General features: G+C 45.7%; 1 protein-coding gene across 1 annotated transcript; it reads right to left on the bottom strand.

Annotated features, from left to right (window-relative positions):
- Positions 1-5,696: 5,696 nt before the first annotated feature.
- Positions 5,697-9,821, bottom strand: LOC121461513 (alpha-1B-glycoprotein-like). Its single transcript, XM_041672601.1, has 8 exons — positions 9,757-9,821; positions 9,646-9,681; positions 9,232-9,537; positions 8,629-8,901; positions 8,170-8,466; positions 7,015-7,311; positions 5,983-6,273; positions 5,697-5,838 (listed from the first exon to the last, which is right to left on the bottom strand). The coding sequence occupies exons 1-8, from the start codon at positions 9,788-9,790 to the stop codon at positions 5,831-5,833; spliced, it is 1,542 nt and encodes a 513-aa protein (XP_041528535.1). The 5' UTR covers positions 9,791-9,821; the 3' UTR covers positions 5,697-5,830.
- Between the last annotated feature and the right edge of the window lie 7,924 nt (positions 9,822-17,745).

The following is a 17,745-nucleotide window of genomic DNA, read 5'->3' as shown; positions in this document are numbered from 1 at the left end:
AGGAGAATGGAGGAAGAAATGGACTCCCCAAGTTGATTGCTCTGGGTTTAGAGCATTTTATTTTGTTTATTATTTATCACTGATCCAACATTTTTGCTGTTGCTGATTGCACTAGGATGTGACACAAAGGGAATAGCAGTTCCCTTCTCTCCCTTCATCAAGAAGATCGGAGACATAGAGCTCGTCAGTCATATTCCTGGGGGTAAGGACACAGAAATGAGTCTTTTATGGCTTCTGCACTTTGCAGAGACCACATACAGACTCCTTATGGGCAACCCCACAATGCCTCCTGTATAGGCTACTGATAAGATGTTTACTGTTTACAAAGGGAATCTAGGACATGGATGTCATAGGAAGATTTTTGCCATACGGTACCACCATGGTTGGGGACCTCTGCAGAGGACATTTTCCATTAAAGAGACAGAGGTCAATTCTACTCCTTAGAGAAATGTGTGGCACGTTACTGGCAGTCTGTGTTAGGAGCATGGCTGTGCCTTCTCAAAAGATGTGCCTCTTCCCACCAGGATTTGAGACAGGGTTACACTCTTCCAAAGTTTATGTCAAAATGTTTTCTGTATATCAGGGAGGAGGTTGTGAAACCCTCTTGACAGTGTCATGCCTACCTCCAGAGCAGGAGCCGGAACTTTTGAGATTACTTTTTGAATAGAGCATTCTAGAGTCAGGTTGCCCTGAAGCTAGTCTAGGTACCAGGTCACCTATACATAAAGAAGACGGATAATGTCCCACATCTCTCTGGGATACATTCCATGGTTTGGCATCTGAAGTTTCAATCTAGACCAATTGAAATACCACCACACGAGAGAGATCTTAGAAGATACACACTCTGTCACTATCCTGCAGGGCAAATGAAGTCTCTTACTTCCTTAATCTTTATTCATCCCTGGGGCCCTCCTTGTATATTATATGCATGTCTACATTTGTGTGTGTTGCTACTAGGATATTTGTAATGGCACATGTCACTGTCAACTTGAAGTTCCCAGCTCCTCAGGGAACCATGGTCATGTTTTGCATGTGCTTTGCTTTCCTTGACTGTACAGAAGCTGTACATTACGTACTTGAGCAACAGTTGTGTGACTTTTCCAGGGAAGATACACAGAAATACCCACTTCCTTCAGATTGGACACCATCAGACCTCAGGCACGTCTCCATTTAAATCTAGTTCCTGAACCAATGAGTATATGGTTTTTTTTTTTTTTTTTTGGTTTCTCAGGAAATTCGGGATCAAACTACCTGTGGACCCAGCAATACCACTCTTGGGAATATACCCAAGAGATGCCCGATCATATGACAAAAACATTTGTTCAACTATGTTCATAGCAGAATTATTTGTAATAGCCAGAACCTGGAAACAACCTAGATGTCCTTCAATGGAAGAATGGATGAAGAAAGTGTGGGATATATACACAGTAGAGTACTACGCTGCGGTAAAAAACAATGACTTCTCGAATTTTGCATGCAAATGGATGGAAATAGAAAACACTATCCTGAGTGAGGTAACCCAGACCCAAAAAGATGAACATGGGATGTACTCACTCATAATTGGTTTCTAGCCATAAATAAGGGTCACAGAGTCTACAATTGGTGAACCTAAAGAAGCTAAATAAGAAGGTGAACCCAAGGAAAAACATATACTTATCCTCTTGCCTATGGGAAGTAGACAAAATTGCCGGGGAGAAAATTGGGATCTTGGGAGTGGGGTGGGTTGGGGGTAAGGGGAGATGGGGAGAGAAAAGTGAGAAGGGGAGGATGGGGGGAACTTGGGGAAACAAGATGATTGGGATAAAGGAAGGCTGGATAGGGGAGCACAGAAGCACAATTCTTAGTTAAGGGAGCCACCTTAGGGTTGACAAGAGACTTGAACCTAGAGTGGCTCCCAGGAGCCCAAGGCAATGTTTCCAGTTAGTTCCTTGGGCAGATGAGGATAGGGAACCTGAAACGACCCTATCCTATAGCAATACTGACAAATATCTTGCATATCACCATAGAACCTTCATCTGGTGATGGATGGAGATAGAGACAGAGACCCACATTGGAGCACTGGACTGAGCTCCCAAGGTCCCAATGAGGAGAGGAAGGAGGGAGAAGATGAGCAAGGAAGTCATGGGGTTATTTTTATGGGTGAGGGATGCTTATAGGTACATGAGCGACGTAACAAGAACTGTGTCTTTGGAAAACTCCATGTTGGTATTGGTGACAACTCACCAAAGGGGCACTTTCACTAGAGTTCCAACTCCACCCCCTATTGTCTCTAACTCTAGCACTGGGCATGCTCAGGGAGCAGGAGAATGGTGGGTGGACTCTCTGGTGAGAGAGTCTGATGGTTCCTGCCCTCTGTCCTACAACAGAATATTAATAGGCCTGGACACATGATTTTTTTTGAGATTATCTTACCTGTCATCACACTGGCTTTTATTTCAAGCCAGCAGTGGCCATGCTGCGCCTAGAGGATGACGTTTTACTCACGGTTTACCGACCATCTCACTGGTGGTTCTGCATCTCACTAGCTTTCTAAACCTGCAGTTCTCAACCTGTGGGTTGTGGGCACCAAAAAACCACTTATTTCTGGATGTTCCTAGGATGTGAGACACCACTCGTTACCAAAATTACAGTTAGGAAGTAGCAACAAAAATAAATGTTTGGCAGGCAATTCCTAGGGTCTAACAGTTCAACATGGTTCTTCCGTGCGCAGCTCTGAGTATTTATTTGCCTTTATTCTGTAACTTGGTTCGTCCCTTCTAATGGTTCGTGGGTGACAATCCCCTGCTACATAGGCAAGGAAATGGTGTGTTTTATTAGCATCCCAAGATTTTAGTTGGCAAAACACACCAAGCAGAAGACTGGAGTTGAGCAGCTAACTTCAAGTCACATCATGGCACAAGAGCTTGATCCTAAGTTCCAGGGAAAGAGATAAAACCAATTTCAACCATCATACGGCATAATTAATCCCAAGACTTCCTGGTGCTGTCCCTTGTGACACATTGTTAGAATGAAAATGACAAAGTGGATTTTTTTGTATTGTTATTTCCTTGGGTAATTGTACTCATCTGAAATAAATAAAACTTGATAAAGGGCTGAATACCCACCAGGGCTTAATGGCTTCTTTTTGCCCTGGGTGACTTGGCTCTAGGAAACAGTGATACAGCTTTTGTCTTCATCAGACATTGTGGAGACCGTGCTTCTTCACATCCTGAATTCAGACACACCCAGTCATTCATTTTCCAGGATGTGGAACAGAATTAATTAGCTTGAGAGAACACTGGGACTCTGCTAAGTATTATTAATGATACAATTAACTGTTCTTTCCCTGAGGGGATGGGTGGATCCTTGCTCCCTTGGTTATTCCTAAGGATGGACTCTATTCCTCCTATTTTGTCTCTAACAAGCACAGCTCCATGCCCTGAGGATCTATCTGAAGCCACTCCCTGGCAGGGTTCTTACCAGGATCTCCCCTGTTCTATGGAGAAAGGTCTCAGACTCTTGCCTGATCTGTGGCTGAGGAAATGAATGGACCCAGACATACCTCCTTAGGACAGAGGGACATCTTTGCAAGACACAGAAGTTCATGAGAACCTAGCTCATGTGGTATATCATGTTTATTACTTAATTTGACCTTTATTACAGCTCCATAATATGTAGATCAAGTTGTCATCGTTACATAGAAGAGAAGTGAAGACCCTCATTATGTTTTCAAGGAACACTCCCCTATTGACCAAACAGTTCAGAAGTGATCCCCAGTTTGTTCCACTTTCAAATCATCGATGCTCATCTCCTATCGCACAAATGGTCTCCTTGAACATCATGGCACCCCTGCTTTAAGGTAAAGTTTATCCCATCAGGGTGTTTCCCAATCCCACACTAACTGGCTTCCAGCAGAAACCTCTGGCTTAGGGTGTGGCCCAGTGTAGAGCAGTCCATACCTGTTCTGCTCTGTTCCTTTTTCTTCTTATGTCTTCACAGTAGGACTGAGCACAATGTCATATGTCTACATTCCTAGTGGTTTGGATGCTGAGGCAGGAGGATTAGGAAGATCAGGAGTCCGAAGCTAGCTTGGGCTGTATAGTGAGATCTGTCTCAAGACAAAAACAAAAAGGTCATCCCTCTGGATCCTTTGTGCCAGGATTCCCAGGGTAAGTTAAAGCCAGGCTGAGTTGATGAGTTAGAAAGTGCTTTAGGCTGCTATGCACTGGGAGAGGAAACAGCCCTGCTGCTTGTTAACTCAGCATTTGGGGACACTCACTCAGTTTTGCTCATCTCTAAACTGGGAATAATGATATTAGGTGAAACGGTTGCTATTTCCTAGAATTCCTGTCTTCTCCTTCACATCTTAGGCTATGTCAGGGGCCAACAACCCCAGAGAGCCTGTGTGACCTATTATGATATTCTCAAGGAGTTCAAGATGGAGGTCTATGCGCAGCACTGTGCGCTCACTAGAATTCTTGCACTGCATCTCTGGCTATGAGTGCATCTTACTGCACATAACTAAACTATTGATTCATTATTATATGTGTATATGTGAGCAGGGTTGTGTACATGGTTGTGTCCAGACAGATCAGAAGATGTCTGTGGAGAGTTTATTCTCTCAACGTCTCCTGTCAAGACAGAATGTCTCTTCCTTTAGATCACTCTGTCCTCCAAGCCTGGAGGTGTTCTATTTCCCCTGGCTCCCCTCCATCTCACTGTAGGAACACTGGGATTACAGATGCTTGCCACCAACTACATCCTTCTTAGTTATCCATTTCATTATGACTCTGGGTGTTGACTGAGATGGTCTTGCTTGTGGGTTAAGAGCTTTTACTCGCTAAACTATTTGTCCAGCCTTAGAATGAATTTTGTTTAAGAACAGGGACCTTGTGTTCTTCATTTTTGCTGTTTCCATGAACCAAACTGACTTCTGGATTATGCTGCTGAACTTCCAATTAGAACTTGTTGGAGAAAAACAAATAATGGAAGGATCCTTCAGCTTTGAAGCATGAGTCAGTATTTTAGTATGCATGTGAGGGGTGAAGGAGAAGGAAGGGCCCTCTCAACAAAGGACTGAAGAAGCAGGGGTCACAGGGAGGCATGAAGTGTCTCTGAGTTATCCTGGGGACAAGCAGCAAGGGACTGCTGGTGTACAAGGCAGGGGGCAGGGCATTTTTGAGCTGAGGGCCACTTCTGCTTCAGGGATCAGCCCTTCAGGCTTTAGTCTCTGGCTCCACTGAGGCTTGAAGGGAACAAAAGATTGGCTCAGCTCTGAAGATGTTTTGTTGTTTTGGTTTGTTCTAGCTGAGTCACTTCAGATAGTGCATTGATTTGGACACACTCCGATGACACCCATCAGCGCTTATTCGTAAAAAAATGAAAACACAGGCAGAACTCTTTAATGTGGCATTTTCTAACCAACTGCTAGAGTGGGGGCAGACCCTTCCAAGCTAAGACAGGCATGGCCAGCACTCCAGGCTGCACGCACACACTTGGTAGAAGGAGGGAGAAATGCCTGGGAGCTAAGAGGTAGCCAGAAAGAAGGGCAGGTGAAAGGGATCTTGAGAAATGGGGCAACGGCAGCAGGCCTTCACCCTTCTGTCCTTGGGATCCAACTCTCAGCCTACCCTCTTTAAGGACGCAAGGCAGGTCTCAAAGAGCAGCCTGCTCCCCACCTGAAACCACCCTGGACACACAAGTAGATGACACACTTTAAACAAACTCTTGTTTGACTTTTATTAAGTCCAGGGAGATTGAAGGAGAGGCATCTTACATTGGGAAGAACAGGAGTTCTTCCTGTCTTCAACCTTTTCCAAGGGTACCATTGTTTCTTGTGTCTGCAGCCACGTCAGATACCTAGACAAAAAAAAAAAGTGGATGCGTTGACTCTTCAAATTGCCACAGGACCTTTTGCACACTGTAGTTAATTAAGCAATTAACCAGTGTACAGCCCTTGCAATATCAAGAGGCAAAACCTTACCACAGTTCTGGAAGCCTTACCTTCTACTATAACCTCCACGGGGTCGCTGGTTCCTGACTCAAAATTGAAGGGTGACAAGGCTGTATAGCGACAGCTGTAGTTGCCTGTGTGTTGGGGACCCACAAAGGGCAGCTTCAGTTCCGCTGAGGTACTAGTCATAGCTTGATTCATCCAGAAGGGTGTGCGGAAGCCCTCACGTACCAGCTCCATGTTGACCTTGGGCACATGGCCGTGGCAGCGAAAGTGGGCTTCATGGCCCAGAGGTACAACTCCTGTCCACAGAGCTTCAAGCTTCGGCCGGGGTGGTGGCCCTGTCAGGGAGGATGGCAAGGAGGTTGTAACAACTTCTGCCAGGCCTTATGGAGGATCTGCTCCTTTGCACTGTCTGCTCTGAGCCAGGCAGCTCCCTCTCCTGCCTTGCGTCATAAGCGCTGGTGCTAGAAAATCTACATCTCCTCTAGGTGTCGGGACCCTCAAATCACAATGTCTATGAGATCCACCAGGCCCTTGGTCTGTCCCATGACTTTCTCAGATGCCCAAAGTGTTGTAGTGGCAAAGAGATCTTTCACAAAAGTGCTTGTAGCAGAAGCACGGTTCAGAGGTCTGAGTGGGGCTGATGCCTTTGTGTAGTCTTTTGTGAGTGAACTCTGACCTACTGAGACCTTAGTGAGGCAATTGAAGGACTGATAATGCCCAGGCCTCTCCTATGTAAATGGGCACATTATCTCAAGTCTATCAGTGATGTGAATGGACTTCCATGCATGCACTCCAGGGAATCTAAAGCACGGGAGAGTGGGTCGGAACAAGAAAAGTTTGCATCCTAACATCATTGATCATGGTTCTACGAGCTGCCTTCCACCTCAGAGCACAGAGAACAAACCAGGGTTTTATACCTCACCTGCGAAAGGCCACCTCAAAATTCTCAAAGTCTAATGCCTCATTAACGCATAACCCAGGAAGGATGACCGTTGACAGGATTACAACCCAGGAACTCTGGTCCCTAAGTTAGGACCACATCGAACCCTCTACCCTTCTGGCCATGCTCAGCTCACCTTTCACGTGGAGCTCCAGGAGTTCACTGGGAGCGGACCCTGAGAAGGGGGCTTCCTGTTCCATGTAGGTACAACTGTAGTTGCCAGAGTCTATTGTTGAGATATTGTGCAGCTCAAAGACAGCTTCGGTACCAGACGGTTTCAGCATCTGGAGCAGAGGCTCCTCGGAGTCACCCTGGCGTTGGAGGCCAAAGCGGAGGCCAGCCTTGGGTGCAGTACATCGAAGATGCACGGTCGAGCCAGGTTCAAGGTTCTGACTTGATGGCTCCGCAGTGAGCGTGGGTGCAGGCAGTGTCTCTGTAGAGGATCAGACACATTGGCCCAATCTGAAGACACAACAAGCACCGTCCAGCCTATGCTAACCTATGCTAACTCAGCCTTCACCAAAACAACAGTGCTTAATACTGTACCACCCTCTCAACATCTCAGCCTTGTCAATCTCTGGGCACACAGCAAGCCTACCTCATCCCTGCTAGGATACCCTGACATGTAGTGGTCCACTAAACTCTGTGCCAGACTTCTCTGGTGATCCAGTTCTTTGCTGGGGCTCAAGGTTGCTGTATTAATTGTCCTATTTAAAGCTTGGGCAATGGCAGCTGAGTAGGTAATATGTTAAAATTTGGAGGTTCTGCTTTGGGGGTCCCCATCCTGCTTACTTCTGATCACCACCTTTGACTTTCCAGCCCACTCTTGTCTACAGTCCTGCTGTGAAGCTCTATAGTGATATTTTATATATAGTTTATAAATAAAGCTTGCCTGAAGGTCAGAGGGTAAAACTAAGCCACCAGAGGCCAGGCAGTGGTGTCTCACACCTTTAATCCCAGCATTTGGGAGACACTGGCAGACTCTGTGAGTTAAAGGCCACCCTAAGCTACACAAGATCAATTCAGCAACAGATCCAGGTGGTGATGGCTCATACCTTTAATCCCAGTACTAGGGAGTCACATGCCTTTAATCCCAGCACTAGAGAGGAATGTAAGGTGGAATGAAACAGGAACTCATTCTTTTTCAGTCTGAAGATTTCTTAAAGATAAGGCTCTCTAGTGGCTTGGTTGTTTTGCTTTTCTGATCTTCAGGTTGAACCTCAATATCTGTCTCTGTTTTGTTTTGTTTCGTTTTTGTTTTGTTTTCTTTAATTCAGGCTACAAGACTCACCGTCAGTCCACATGAGCTCTATGGGTTCACTGTCTTCAGACCAAGTGTCCAACTTTCTGTGTAGACGGTAGCGGCAGGTAAAAGGGCCTTGGTCTTCCAGCTCGGTCAAGTTCAGGAAGTAGAGTCTGAGGTCTCGGAGAGGGCTCACCCCATGAATGTTTAGCACCTTCTCACCCCGCCTGAGTTGGAATTCAGCTGCATTACGAGGAGCTTTGCAGGCCAGGGTCTCTTGTGTGCTCCGACGCTGGACCGCTGGGTAATTTCCCATAAAGTACAGAATGGGCGGAGGTGCTGTGGCTGTAAGGCAGGGAAGATCACTGAGAAGAAGTAAGGACACCCTGGTTTGGAGGGTCCCCGAACCTCTGTCTTCTAGTGACAGCTCAGGGGCAGCCAGCTTATCTCTGGACACCACGCACTCAGTCTTATGCCGGCTTTTCATTGTTGGGGTTCAACACTCACCATACTCTTTGATGGTCATAGAAGCACTGGGCTCAGAGGGAATGCCCTCTGCGTGAGTTCGGTAGCTGCAGCTGTAGTTGCCAGGTTTGTGGACTACAAACCAGGCCTTTTCCATGTCTTGGGCTGTAGTCACCTTCAGAAAGCTATCATCTCCTTCCAACCTCAGCAGGAAAGTGACGCCCCGCATTGCAGCTTGACATAGCAGGTATGTGCCCAGGAAAGGGGTGATCCAGGGCACTGGCTCAGCAGAAAGCCAGGGTCGGGGCAAGGGCTCTGCGGAGTGGGAGGGCAGGGATGGTGAGTGCTTCAGTCTCACTCCAGAGAAAGTCAGAGTATGGAGTCCAGACTCAAAAAATAGAAGGGGGGCAGAAGCAGCAGGAGGTGTGGGTGTGGGGTTTAGAGAAAGAGACAGGGAGCCAAACATTCCTCTGTGTCAGGCTGGTTCCCGATGCGAGTCATTGTTCACAAGCCTCTGGGGACAGCATAAACATTCCCACTTGGCAGATGAGCGAACTGAGGCTAAGAGCTAGCAGGTGACACAAATGGGAGCTTTTCCATCTACTTCCCTCCGCTGCCTGATGACCCCATTACGGCCCCGCTTACCTGTCCCTGTCACCTCGACAGGATTGCTTAGCATTGTCCACCTGTTCAGCTCGGTTAGTTTACTAGTGGGGGGCTCCACGCCATATCGGCAGCGGTAGAGGCCCCTGTTGCTGCTTGTAATTGCCCCCAGGTGGAACCGGTGTGACCTGACGTATTTATCAAGGTGGACTTTATCGAGACGCCAACCATTCATAATCAGCTGGAAGTCCTTGGTAGGGAATTCAGCCTGACACGTGAGTGTCAGGTTGGCCCAGGGTTGCAGCAGGGACTGAGGGTCTGCCCATAGGGTAGCTTCGCTGGAAGTATCTGGAGTAAAAAAGAGCCATGGTTAACTTACTGCTGTTAGGAAAGGGGTTTCCAAGTAACCATACCCCTCCCCTCTCCCCCGGTCCCAGGCCCTATTGCTGAACTTACAGACAAACACAGCAGTGGCTGGTCCCAGAGTGAAACCTGTAGGAACAGAGTCTGTGAGTTTCTGTCCATACCACACCTGCCCCAGAGGTTCCAGGCCCCAGGACATCTTACCCCAGAGCAGCAGAACAGCTGCCAGTAGAGACATGGCTGGGCCCTCAGTCCAGCTGGAGTGTCTGTCTGCAGGGAGCACCTGCAGCGGCGAATTAATCTGTGGGGCCGACCTTGTACTTTGTTTGCCCTTCCTGGAAAGTAGGGGCAGAGATTCAGCTGCTTGGCATGGGGACAAGGAGGATTCAGCAATAATGCTAATCAATAATAATGCGCAAGTATCGAGCCAAACTGATAACAACAGTAAAATCTTCTCTTCTTCAGATTAAAAAAAAAACACCCCCCCAGTATTTTAGACTCAATAAAATGACTATATATATATATATTTTAATGTAAGAAAGTGTTTTATTCTAGGCCTGCCTGGGCTACACAGTGAGCCAGATCCTATTTTAAAAAGAGCAAGAAACAAAACAAAACCCAAGAATACATAAACCCATTTTGGTATCCAGAAATTGTCCTTGATATTTTTTAACTATTGTGTACAAGTTTGGGGATCACAGTCACCCTGTGCTTTCCCCTTCACATTCCCGTGGCTCCTTCAGTGAAAATTTCTTTCCCTTTGGGAACAGCAGGAAGAGGATGTCGGCATCTCCTCTCTCTCTCTCTCTCTCTCTCTCTCTCTCTCTCTCTCTCTCTCAATTTCCACTGCCTTTCCAGCAAAGACAGAATCCTTTATCTCACAGATGACATGGGAGTTTGACTTCTAAAATCTCTCAAACTGTTCACACTCTAGGGTCTATGAAATCAACAGAGGCTGAGAGCCCAATGAATTAAAATGAATAAAATAAACATTAATTTTGAAAATTTTTTATATTCTTGTGCTTCTCTCATTATGTTTGTATGTGTGAATTCATGCGTGTGTGTTGAGTGACAACCATAAAATATTTATTGTGGTTCTTTGTCAATATTTCCAGTCATTAGCTTGTGTCCACTGACTGCGAGCTTCACAGGCCTCTGCTCCTGGACACGTTTCCTCAAGAGGGCCCATGGTCTTCCATAGGGTCCTTCCCTAGTGAGCTGGAACCAGGAAAGAGTTTTAGCATGCAGCAGAATGAGGAATGAGCCCTTGCCTTGCATGTTGCCTACAAAGAATCCTGTCCTGACTAGAGTCAGGGGTGGGGACAAGTTAGATCTGAGATGCAACCCCCATTGAGTGGAGTGTGCTAAGTCACCAGCCATGTGGCCATTCTCACCCAAAGAATAAATCCTCCCTTATTACTTTGGAAGGTTCCAGAGAGGCTGGCAGTCCTTGCTGCTCTGTAGACTTCACTAGGGTGCAGAGAAGAGATAAGACTTGGGAAGGATATGCAAGATATTCATCAGTATGGCTATCGGATAGGGTCAATTCAGGTTCCCTATCCTCAGCTGCCCCAGGAACTAACTGGGGACATTTCTCTGGGCACCTGGGAGCCACTCTAGGTTCAAGTCTCTTGCCAACCCTAAGGTGGCTTCCTTAACTAAGATATGTGCTTCCCTGCTCCCCTATCCAACCTTCCTTTATCCCAATCATCTCGTTTCCCCACGTTCCCCCCATCCTCCCCTTCTCACTTTTCTCTCCCCATCTCCCCTTACCCCCCTCCCACCCCACCCCCAAGATCCCAATTTTTTGCCCAGCAATCTTGTCTACTTCCCTTAACCAGGAGGATAGCTATATGTTTTCTTTGGGTTCACCTTCTTATTTAGCTTCTTTAGGATATCGAATTATAGACTCACTGACCTTTATTTATGGCTAGAAACCAATTATGAGTGAGTACATCCCATGTTCATCTTTTTGGGTCTGGGTTACCTCACTCAGGATAGTGTTTTTTATTTCCATCCATTTGCATGCAAAATTCGAGAAGTAATTGTTTTTTACCACTGAGTAGTACTCTACGGTGTATATATTCCACACTTTCTTCATCCATTCTTCCATTTGGCGGACAATGAGGGCTGCTGAGAAGCCAAGGTCAATGGCACTGGGTTTTGATCCTACTTCATGTTCTGGCTTTGTGGGAGCCTAGCCAGTTTGGATGTTCACCTTCCTAGACCAGGATGGAAGGGGGAAGACTTTGGACTTTCCACAGGGCAGGGAACCCTGACTGCTCTTCAGACTGGAGAGGGAGGGGGAGAGGAGTGGGGGGAGGGGGAGAGGAGTGGGAGGAGGGGGAGAGAAATGGGAGGCTGGGAGGAGGCGGAAATTTTTTTTAATTTATTTATTTATTGAATTTTGCATACAAATGGATGGAACATGGGATGTACTCACTCGTATTTGGTTTCTAGCCATAAATAAAGGACATTGAGCTTATAATTCGTGATCCTAGAGAAGCTAAATAAGAAGGTGAATCCAAAGACAAACATATAGACATCCTCCTGAATATTAACCTTCATCAGGCGATGAAAGGAGACAGAGACAGAGACCCACATTGGAGCACCGGACAGAAATCTCAAGGTCCAAATCAGGAAATTTTTTTTTCAATAAAAAAAAAAGAAAGAAAAAAAAAAGACTTGAGAAGGATCTCATGTAAGCCCTACTTGTCAGTGGGCCCTTATGGTTCCCCACAAAACCTCCTCCATCAGGAAACTCACAGTGCATCTCCTAGCTGGCCACAGCTTCCTACTTCAGTGGACTCTCCACTGAGAAAATAGTGAGAAGAAGGCTGTCATTACAGCCCTTAGACACAGCAGCCCCCATGAGCACAACTGAGGAAGGCTTCGTTCTGCACGTCCTACTGTCCAGAAATCTCTTGTTGAAGCTGGTGATAGCTAATGGAGAGTTGAGACAGGGAGGGGCAGACTCACGCCCATTGCAGGGGGTTCTCTAAGCTGTGCTCCATTCCCTGGTGCTCTAACCTGGTGCCTCGAGACAGGACCTGCATCTTGAGATGTTTCTTTCTAATGATTTTTGTCCCTTCTCCAATTTTAAAGCTATTCATTCCTTCCTCTCTGGTTTCTAATATCTCCTCACATCTTTCTGCCCAATTTCTAGAACTCTCAAGTATGACACACATCACACTTGACTTAAAATATGCCCTTATCTCGTGAGGACCACGTCATTCCCTAGAATACCCAGAGAAAAACAATCAAGATTGTAATTCAAAGAAAATAGTGGACATGTTTTTCTGCACAGTGTCCATTTCTCTTCTAGTCTTCATATAGAACCTGCTGTGTAAGGAGCCAGGTGAAATCAGAAATCAGTGATTGTTAGGGTTTTTGTCAGGTGTGCAAGCATATGCCAGGTAACCCAACCCAGAAGGAATGGTGAACCAGAAATAAAAGTCCCACTACATCCTTCTATGAGGACTCCTGCTTGGTCTTCCCTGTGCTATGCTGAATAGCCAGGCAGTGCACAGGACTCAGGTTAGGACAGACTGATGCCTTTTCCCGTCCCTTCACAAAGATTCCAGGAAAGAGCTGCTCAGTGAGCAATGGAGCAATGAAGCCCTGATTCATCTGAAGTCAGCACACATGGTGGGACCAGTGCTAATTGCTGCCAAACTTTCCTGAGGCTGCTGTATCAAGTTACCGCATACCCAGGAGCTTAAAACAGCAGAAAGGTATTCCTCAGAGTTCTAGAAGTCCTAAGTATTAAATGAAGACTTTGGGAAGGTCCTGGTCTATCCTTGCCTTTTCTTAGGGCCTGTGGGCTGTTGGGAATCCTTGGCAGTGCCTTGCTCACACACGCACCACTTGTGTTTCCTTGGTGTGTCTTTCCTTCCCTGTGACTACATTTCTCCCTTCTTATGAGAACACCAGTACCTGACCTAGCGTCCATTGAACCCAACGCTTGAAGGTGTCTGTAGATCTACTCCTCTCTCAGGTCACACTCCCAGCTGGATTAGAAGTTGAACATGTGGAGAACACAGTGCAGCCCACAACAGCTCTCTAGAGGGCTGATGAAGCTGCAGCCAGTCAGAAGACAAGAATGGGCCTGGTGCTAATTAAGGGTCTCTTTGGATTACAGATACCAGGTCCACTTTCTCTCATGTCTATTGAGCACCTTGGAATGTCTTTTCTCTGTGCGTGAGAAACTGTCAGCAAAGAATGGTGCCTTGGGTTGGGGCTTTCAAGGGAGGAGGACACTTTCCACAAAGTATAAACTTGAAGAGCTTCCCAGTTTACTTCAAAAGTACCGTTATTCAGTATTTCAAAGGCAGGGGTGGATGGATCTCTGTGGGTCGGAGGGCAACCATAGAGAGTTTCTGACCAACCAACTAGAACTACAGAGTGAGATGTTGCCTTGAAAAAAAAAAGGCCTTAAAGTTTGTGTTTGTGTGTGCATGTATACACACACACATGCATGGAAGACTGATATTTTGATCCAGGTTTGAAGTTTGATAATTTGTTCTAGCTCTGAAATTTGGGCCTGACTCCACAACCCATACCTTCTATTTATCAAGTAACATATTTTTTTACATTACCTCTTTTCCCATCAAAAATGGTATTCAGATAAATCATTATTTCCTGAGTTGGGCTTATATTCCAATAGATCTGTTAGGTAATGGTGACAATAGCCACCAGCACCATCTTAATAACTAAAGCAAGAAGGGAAGTCTAAATTTGGACTATCCATCTTCAAAGCATGTGTAGTCACTTACTTCAGCCTGCTAAAGTCCCTCTGGAAGAGGTGGTCTTGACCTCTCCATTGTCCAGTAAAAGGAGCCAATAGTACAGGAGTCCAATGTGTTTTTTTTTTTTTTTTTTTTGGTTTTTTCGAGACAGGGTTTCTCTGTGGTTTTGGAGCCTGTCCTGGAACTAGCTCTTGTAGACCAGGCTGGTCTCGAACTCACAGAGATCCGCCTGCCTCTGCCTCCCGAGTGCTGGGATTAAAGGCGTGCGCCACCACCGCCCGGCTCCAATGTGGTTTTGATGAACCCAAAGTTGCAGGCAGACAGTGGAGGTCTGTACAGCTGTCCGAGTCTCATTCCCATAAGCCCTGCCACGCTAGAGGCTCAGTTCTCCAGCTCTAGTGGGAGACCCTTTGGGGCAGAAAACCTGAGTGTTGGCAAGAGAAACAGTGCTGATCTCAGTTATACACTTTCTTATCTACACCATGGGCCCAACCAGCAGAAGGCACAGTTTTCTATAATACCTAGAATCTTACTCCCCAGGTTCCCCGAAGACTGTCTCCCATGGGAAGCTTTCTAGGTCACAGTATATGTGACTTTCCTTGTTCTTACACCATGACCCTTCTAAACTGGCTGTGTTGTGGGTAGAGCCCATCCCCGGCGCAGGAGGAATGCAGTGTTTCCTTATGTGCTCTAGTTTCCTTCCTGCTCTGCAGGTTTCTCAGGCTTCTCATCGACTTTCAAACACTTTTCAGGATTTACTAGCGACTCAATCTTTTTCTGTCACTAAAACTGCATAGCCTCCTAATCTGAAATAGAATAGAATCCTATTTTGAGGCACACTTTTCAACATCAAACTTCTGAGTATTCTTGCAGGCTTGCATCGGGACAGAGTTCGTGCTTTGACAGGTCCTACCTGGACATTCGGACTGCTTCTTATCCCGCCATACTGTCTGAGAAATGACTAGGAGACATTATCTGTAAATCAAAAGCAAAGGGAGAAGCCCATGGCTAAGAAATAATAATCACTTTCCTTGATGGTTAAGAGGCAGAATTCTTTCGGGGGTTTTGGCTTTTCAGCCTCCTGCCTGATCAGCCTTGCTTGAACATCTGCACACATGAACTCAAATCCTCGTCATGAGTACCAATTCCCTTGCCTGGTACTTCTGATGTCTTTGAAAGGTATGTACATGTAGGACCTGCATCTGACAGTCCCGGCTTCCCACCATCTTTTAATTTTCATCTGTTTCAATTTTCAGAAGGACAACGTTATAGAAACCTTTTTAATGGCTTATTTAAAAAATATCAAGGGCCATAAAGCCCAGCATTCTTTTTGAGTGAATATGGTATTACTATTACTCTTTCTAAGTTCATCCCTCCAATGCCAAGCACAGGACATTATACAGCCTTATTATATCCCAGCCCAGTGTTATTTGCTGAGAAGTGGTCCTTCCCGACAGTGATTTTCTTCCCTCTCCAATTTCCTCTAATTCCGAGGACTCATCTAAGTAGATTCAATCGTTTTGGCTACAAAATAGAGAAACAGAATGGGTTTAAAAATCATGTTGGTGTATTTACAGAAATTTTTTTTCTCCTTTTAAACTTTCTCTTTAGATTTGGGTTTGAAGCTTTTCTTTCTAGATGAACCCAAGATTCCTCTTAAATTGATTAGTCACTCATTATATATACTTACGGTTGATTCATCAGTACTGGTGATTGAACACAGATACTGGAGCATGCCAAGATGGCATTCTGCCACTGAGGTATATCCCTAGCCAGGCAAGTCTTTATTTTCCTATCTTCTGGCTTCAGTCTCCCAAGGAGCTGGCATCCAGAATGTGCCATTAGATCTCCTATCCTCACTTTTAGAAAGGCAGAGACACTGGGGAAAACTTTTAAGCTCCCCCACTGCTAGTCTCTTTACTTCAATACCTCGTAGAAGCAGATAAAAAAAGACTCATTATTTTCTACTGTCCAGAGCATTCCCTTGAGACTCCAGGGTTCTTTATTGCTGTCTTACTTCAGAAAAGGCGTTTGCGGCATGATTGCAGTGAGTCAGAAGGTGCTGGCCCTCCATGTGCACCTTTCCCTCATGTTCCTTGACATTAGGACGATGCTCACCCAGGTGACTGGCCTGGTGCTAGGGCCCTGAGCAAACACTTACCACACACTGCTAACAGATAAGGATGGGTTACAAAAGTCCTGCTCGAAGAATTCAGGAGTAATTTGCACACATAAGTTTGGCAACTGTTTGGAGCATCTGCCACTAAGCTGATGCTTCCAACAATTCCCTCCCCACCCCAACAGCTGTTGGCATCAGCCTTTCTGGGAATATGTTCAGTCATTTATGCTTCCTTTCTGCCGCTCTCCCCTCTCCACCCGCGGTACATCTTCCTTTCTTAAATGATGGTCATTTTGCTGGAGGAGTCTGGCTCATGTAGTGCCATCTTCAGACTCAGAAGGTTTGAACGAGATCAGCAGTGAAGAGCCCACAGAGGAGGTCATGGGTGGTCATCTCTGACTAACTCAGCTTAACATGGGTGGTCATGAGAAGGAAGCGAGTTTAGAAAGCTAATTCTAGCTAACTCACCTTAACATGGGTAATCATGAGAGGGAAATCAGGTTAGGAGGCCAACTGTAACTCACATTAACATGGGTGGTCATGAGAGGGAAGTCAGGTTATCTCTACGCCTCCTACAATTTACTTCTATTTTCATTAAAGTGATCTGTGAAGATGGTTTAGGAGTCAGATAACCCCAAGCCTTATTTAAACAAACCAAAAGCTTGGTTTTCTGTACCTCTCCATTCCTTAAGCTCCCAGAGACAGCCATTAGAAACCTGGCAGCCTTTTTCTCTTGGGGCAGCCTCCCTTGTCTTTCAGTCACATATTTTCATTGTTTTCTATTACTGAGGACTAGAAAAAAAGGAGTGAGTTCATTCTCCTGCTCAAGCTGACACCACGGATATGTATAAAACTGTTTCTCCTTGCTCCTGTTCTCCTATTTATCTAATTGCAGTGAGCTTTCTGGAGTTCAGTGAACCAATACATGCAAATACACATTTACATATTCATATCTTTATATAGACGCTTGCAAATAGCTACAGTAATGTGGTCCGTGATGAGAAAGGCATCATTCGATAGCTCCATAGTGTAGATGTCACAGAGTGCCTTAGAGATAGTATTGCTTACCCTACACCCAGGTTCCATGGTTGACAGTGTGACTCCTAGGCTACAACCTGCGCAGTACAGCCCTGTGCTGAATACTGTAGGCAACCGTAATATAATTTAAATGGCACTTATGTATGGCCACATATCTAAACATGGCAAAGGGGTGGTAACCACAATAAATTAAATGAATTTTTCAGGTTCATTGTAACTGGATGTGACCACTGTGTGGTATGGGATAGTATGAGATGTTATTGGCTGAAATATCACTGTGGCACAGGA

This window comes from Microtus oregoni, unplaced genomic scaffold, assembly GCF_018167655.1.
Source record: "Microtus oregoni isolate MIOR12 unplaced genomic scaffold, Mior012 000022F_ref0000154, whole genome shotgun sequence".
NCBI classification, from domain to species: Eukaryota; Metazoa; Chordata; class Mammalia; order Rodentia; family Cricetidae; genus Microtus; species Microtus oregoni.
Note: the sequence above shows the minus strand (reverse complement) of the source record. Positions and strands in the feature narration are given on the sequence as shown.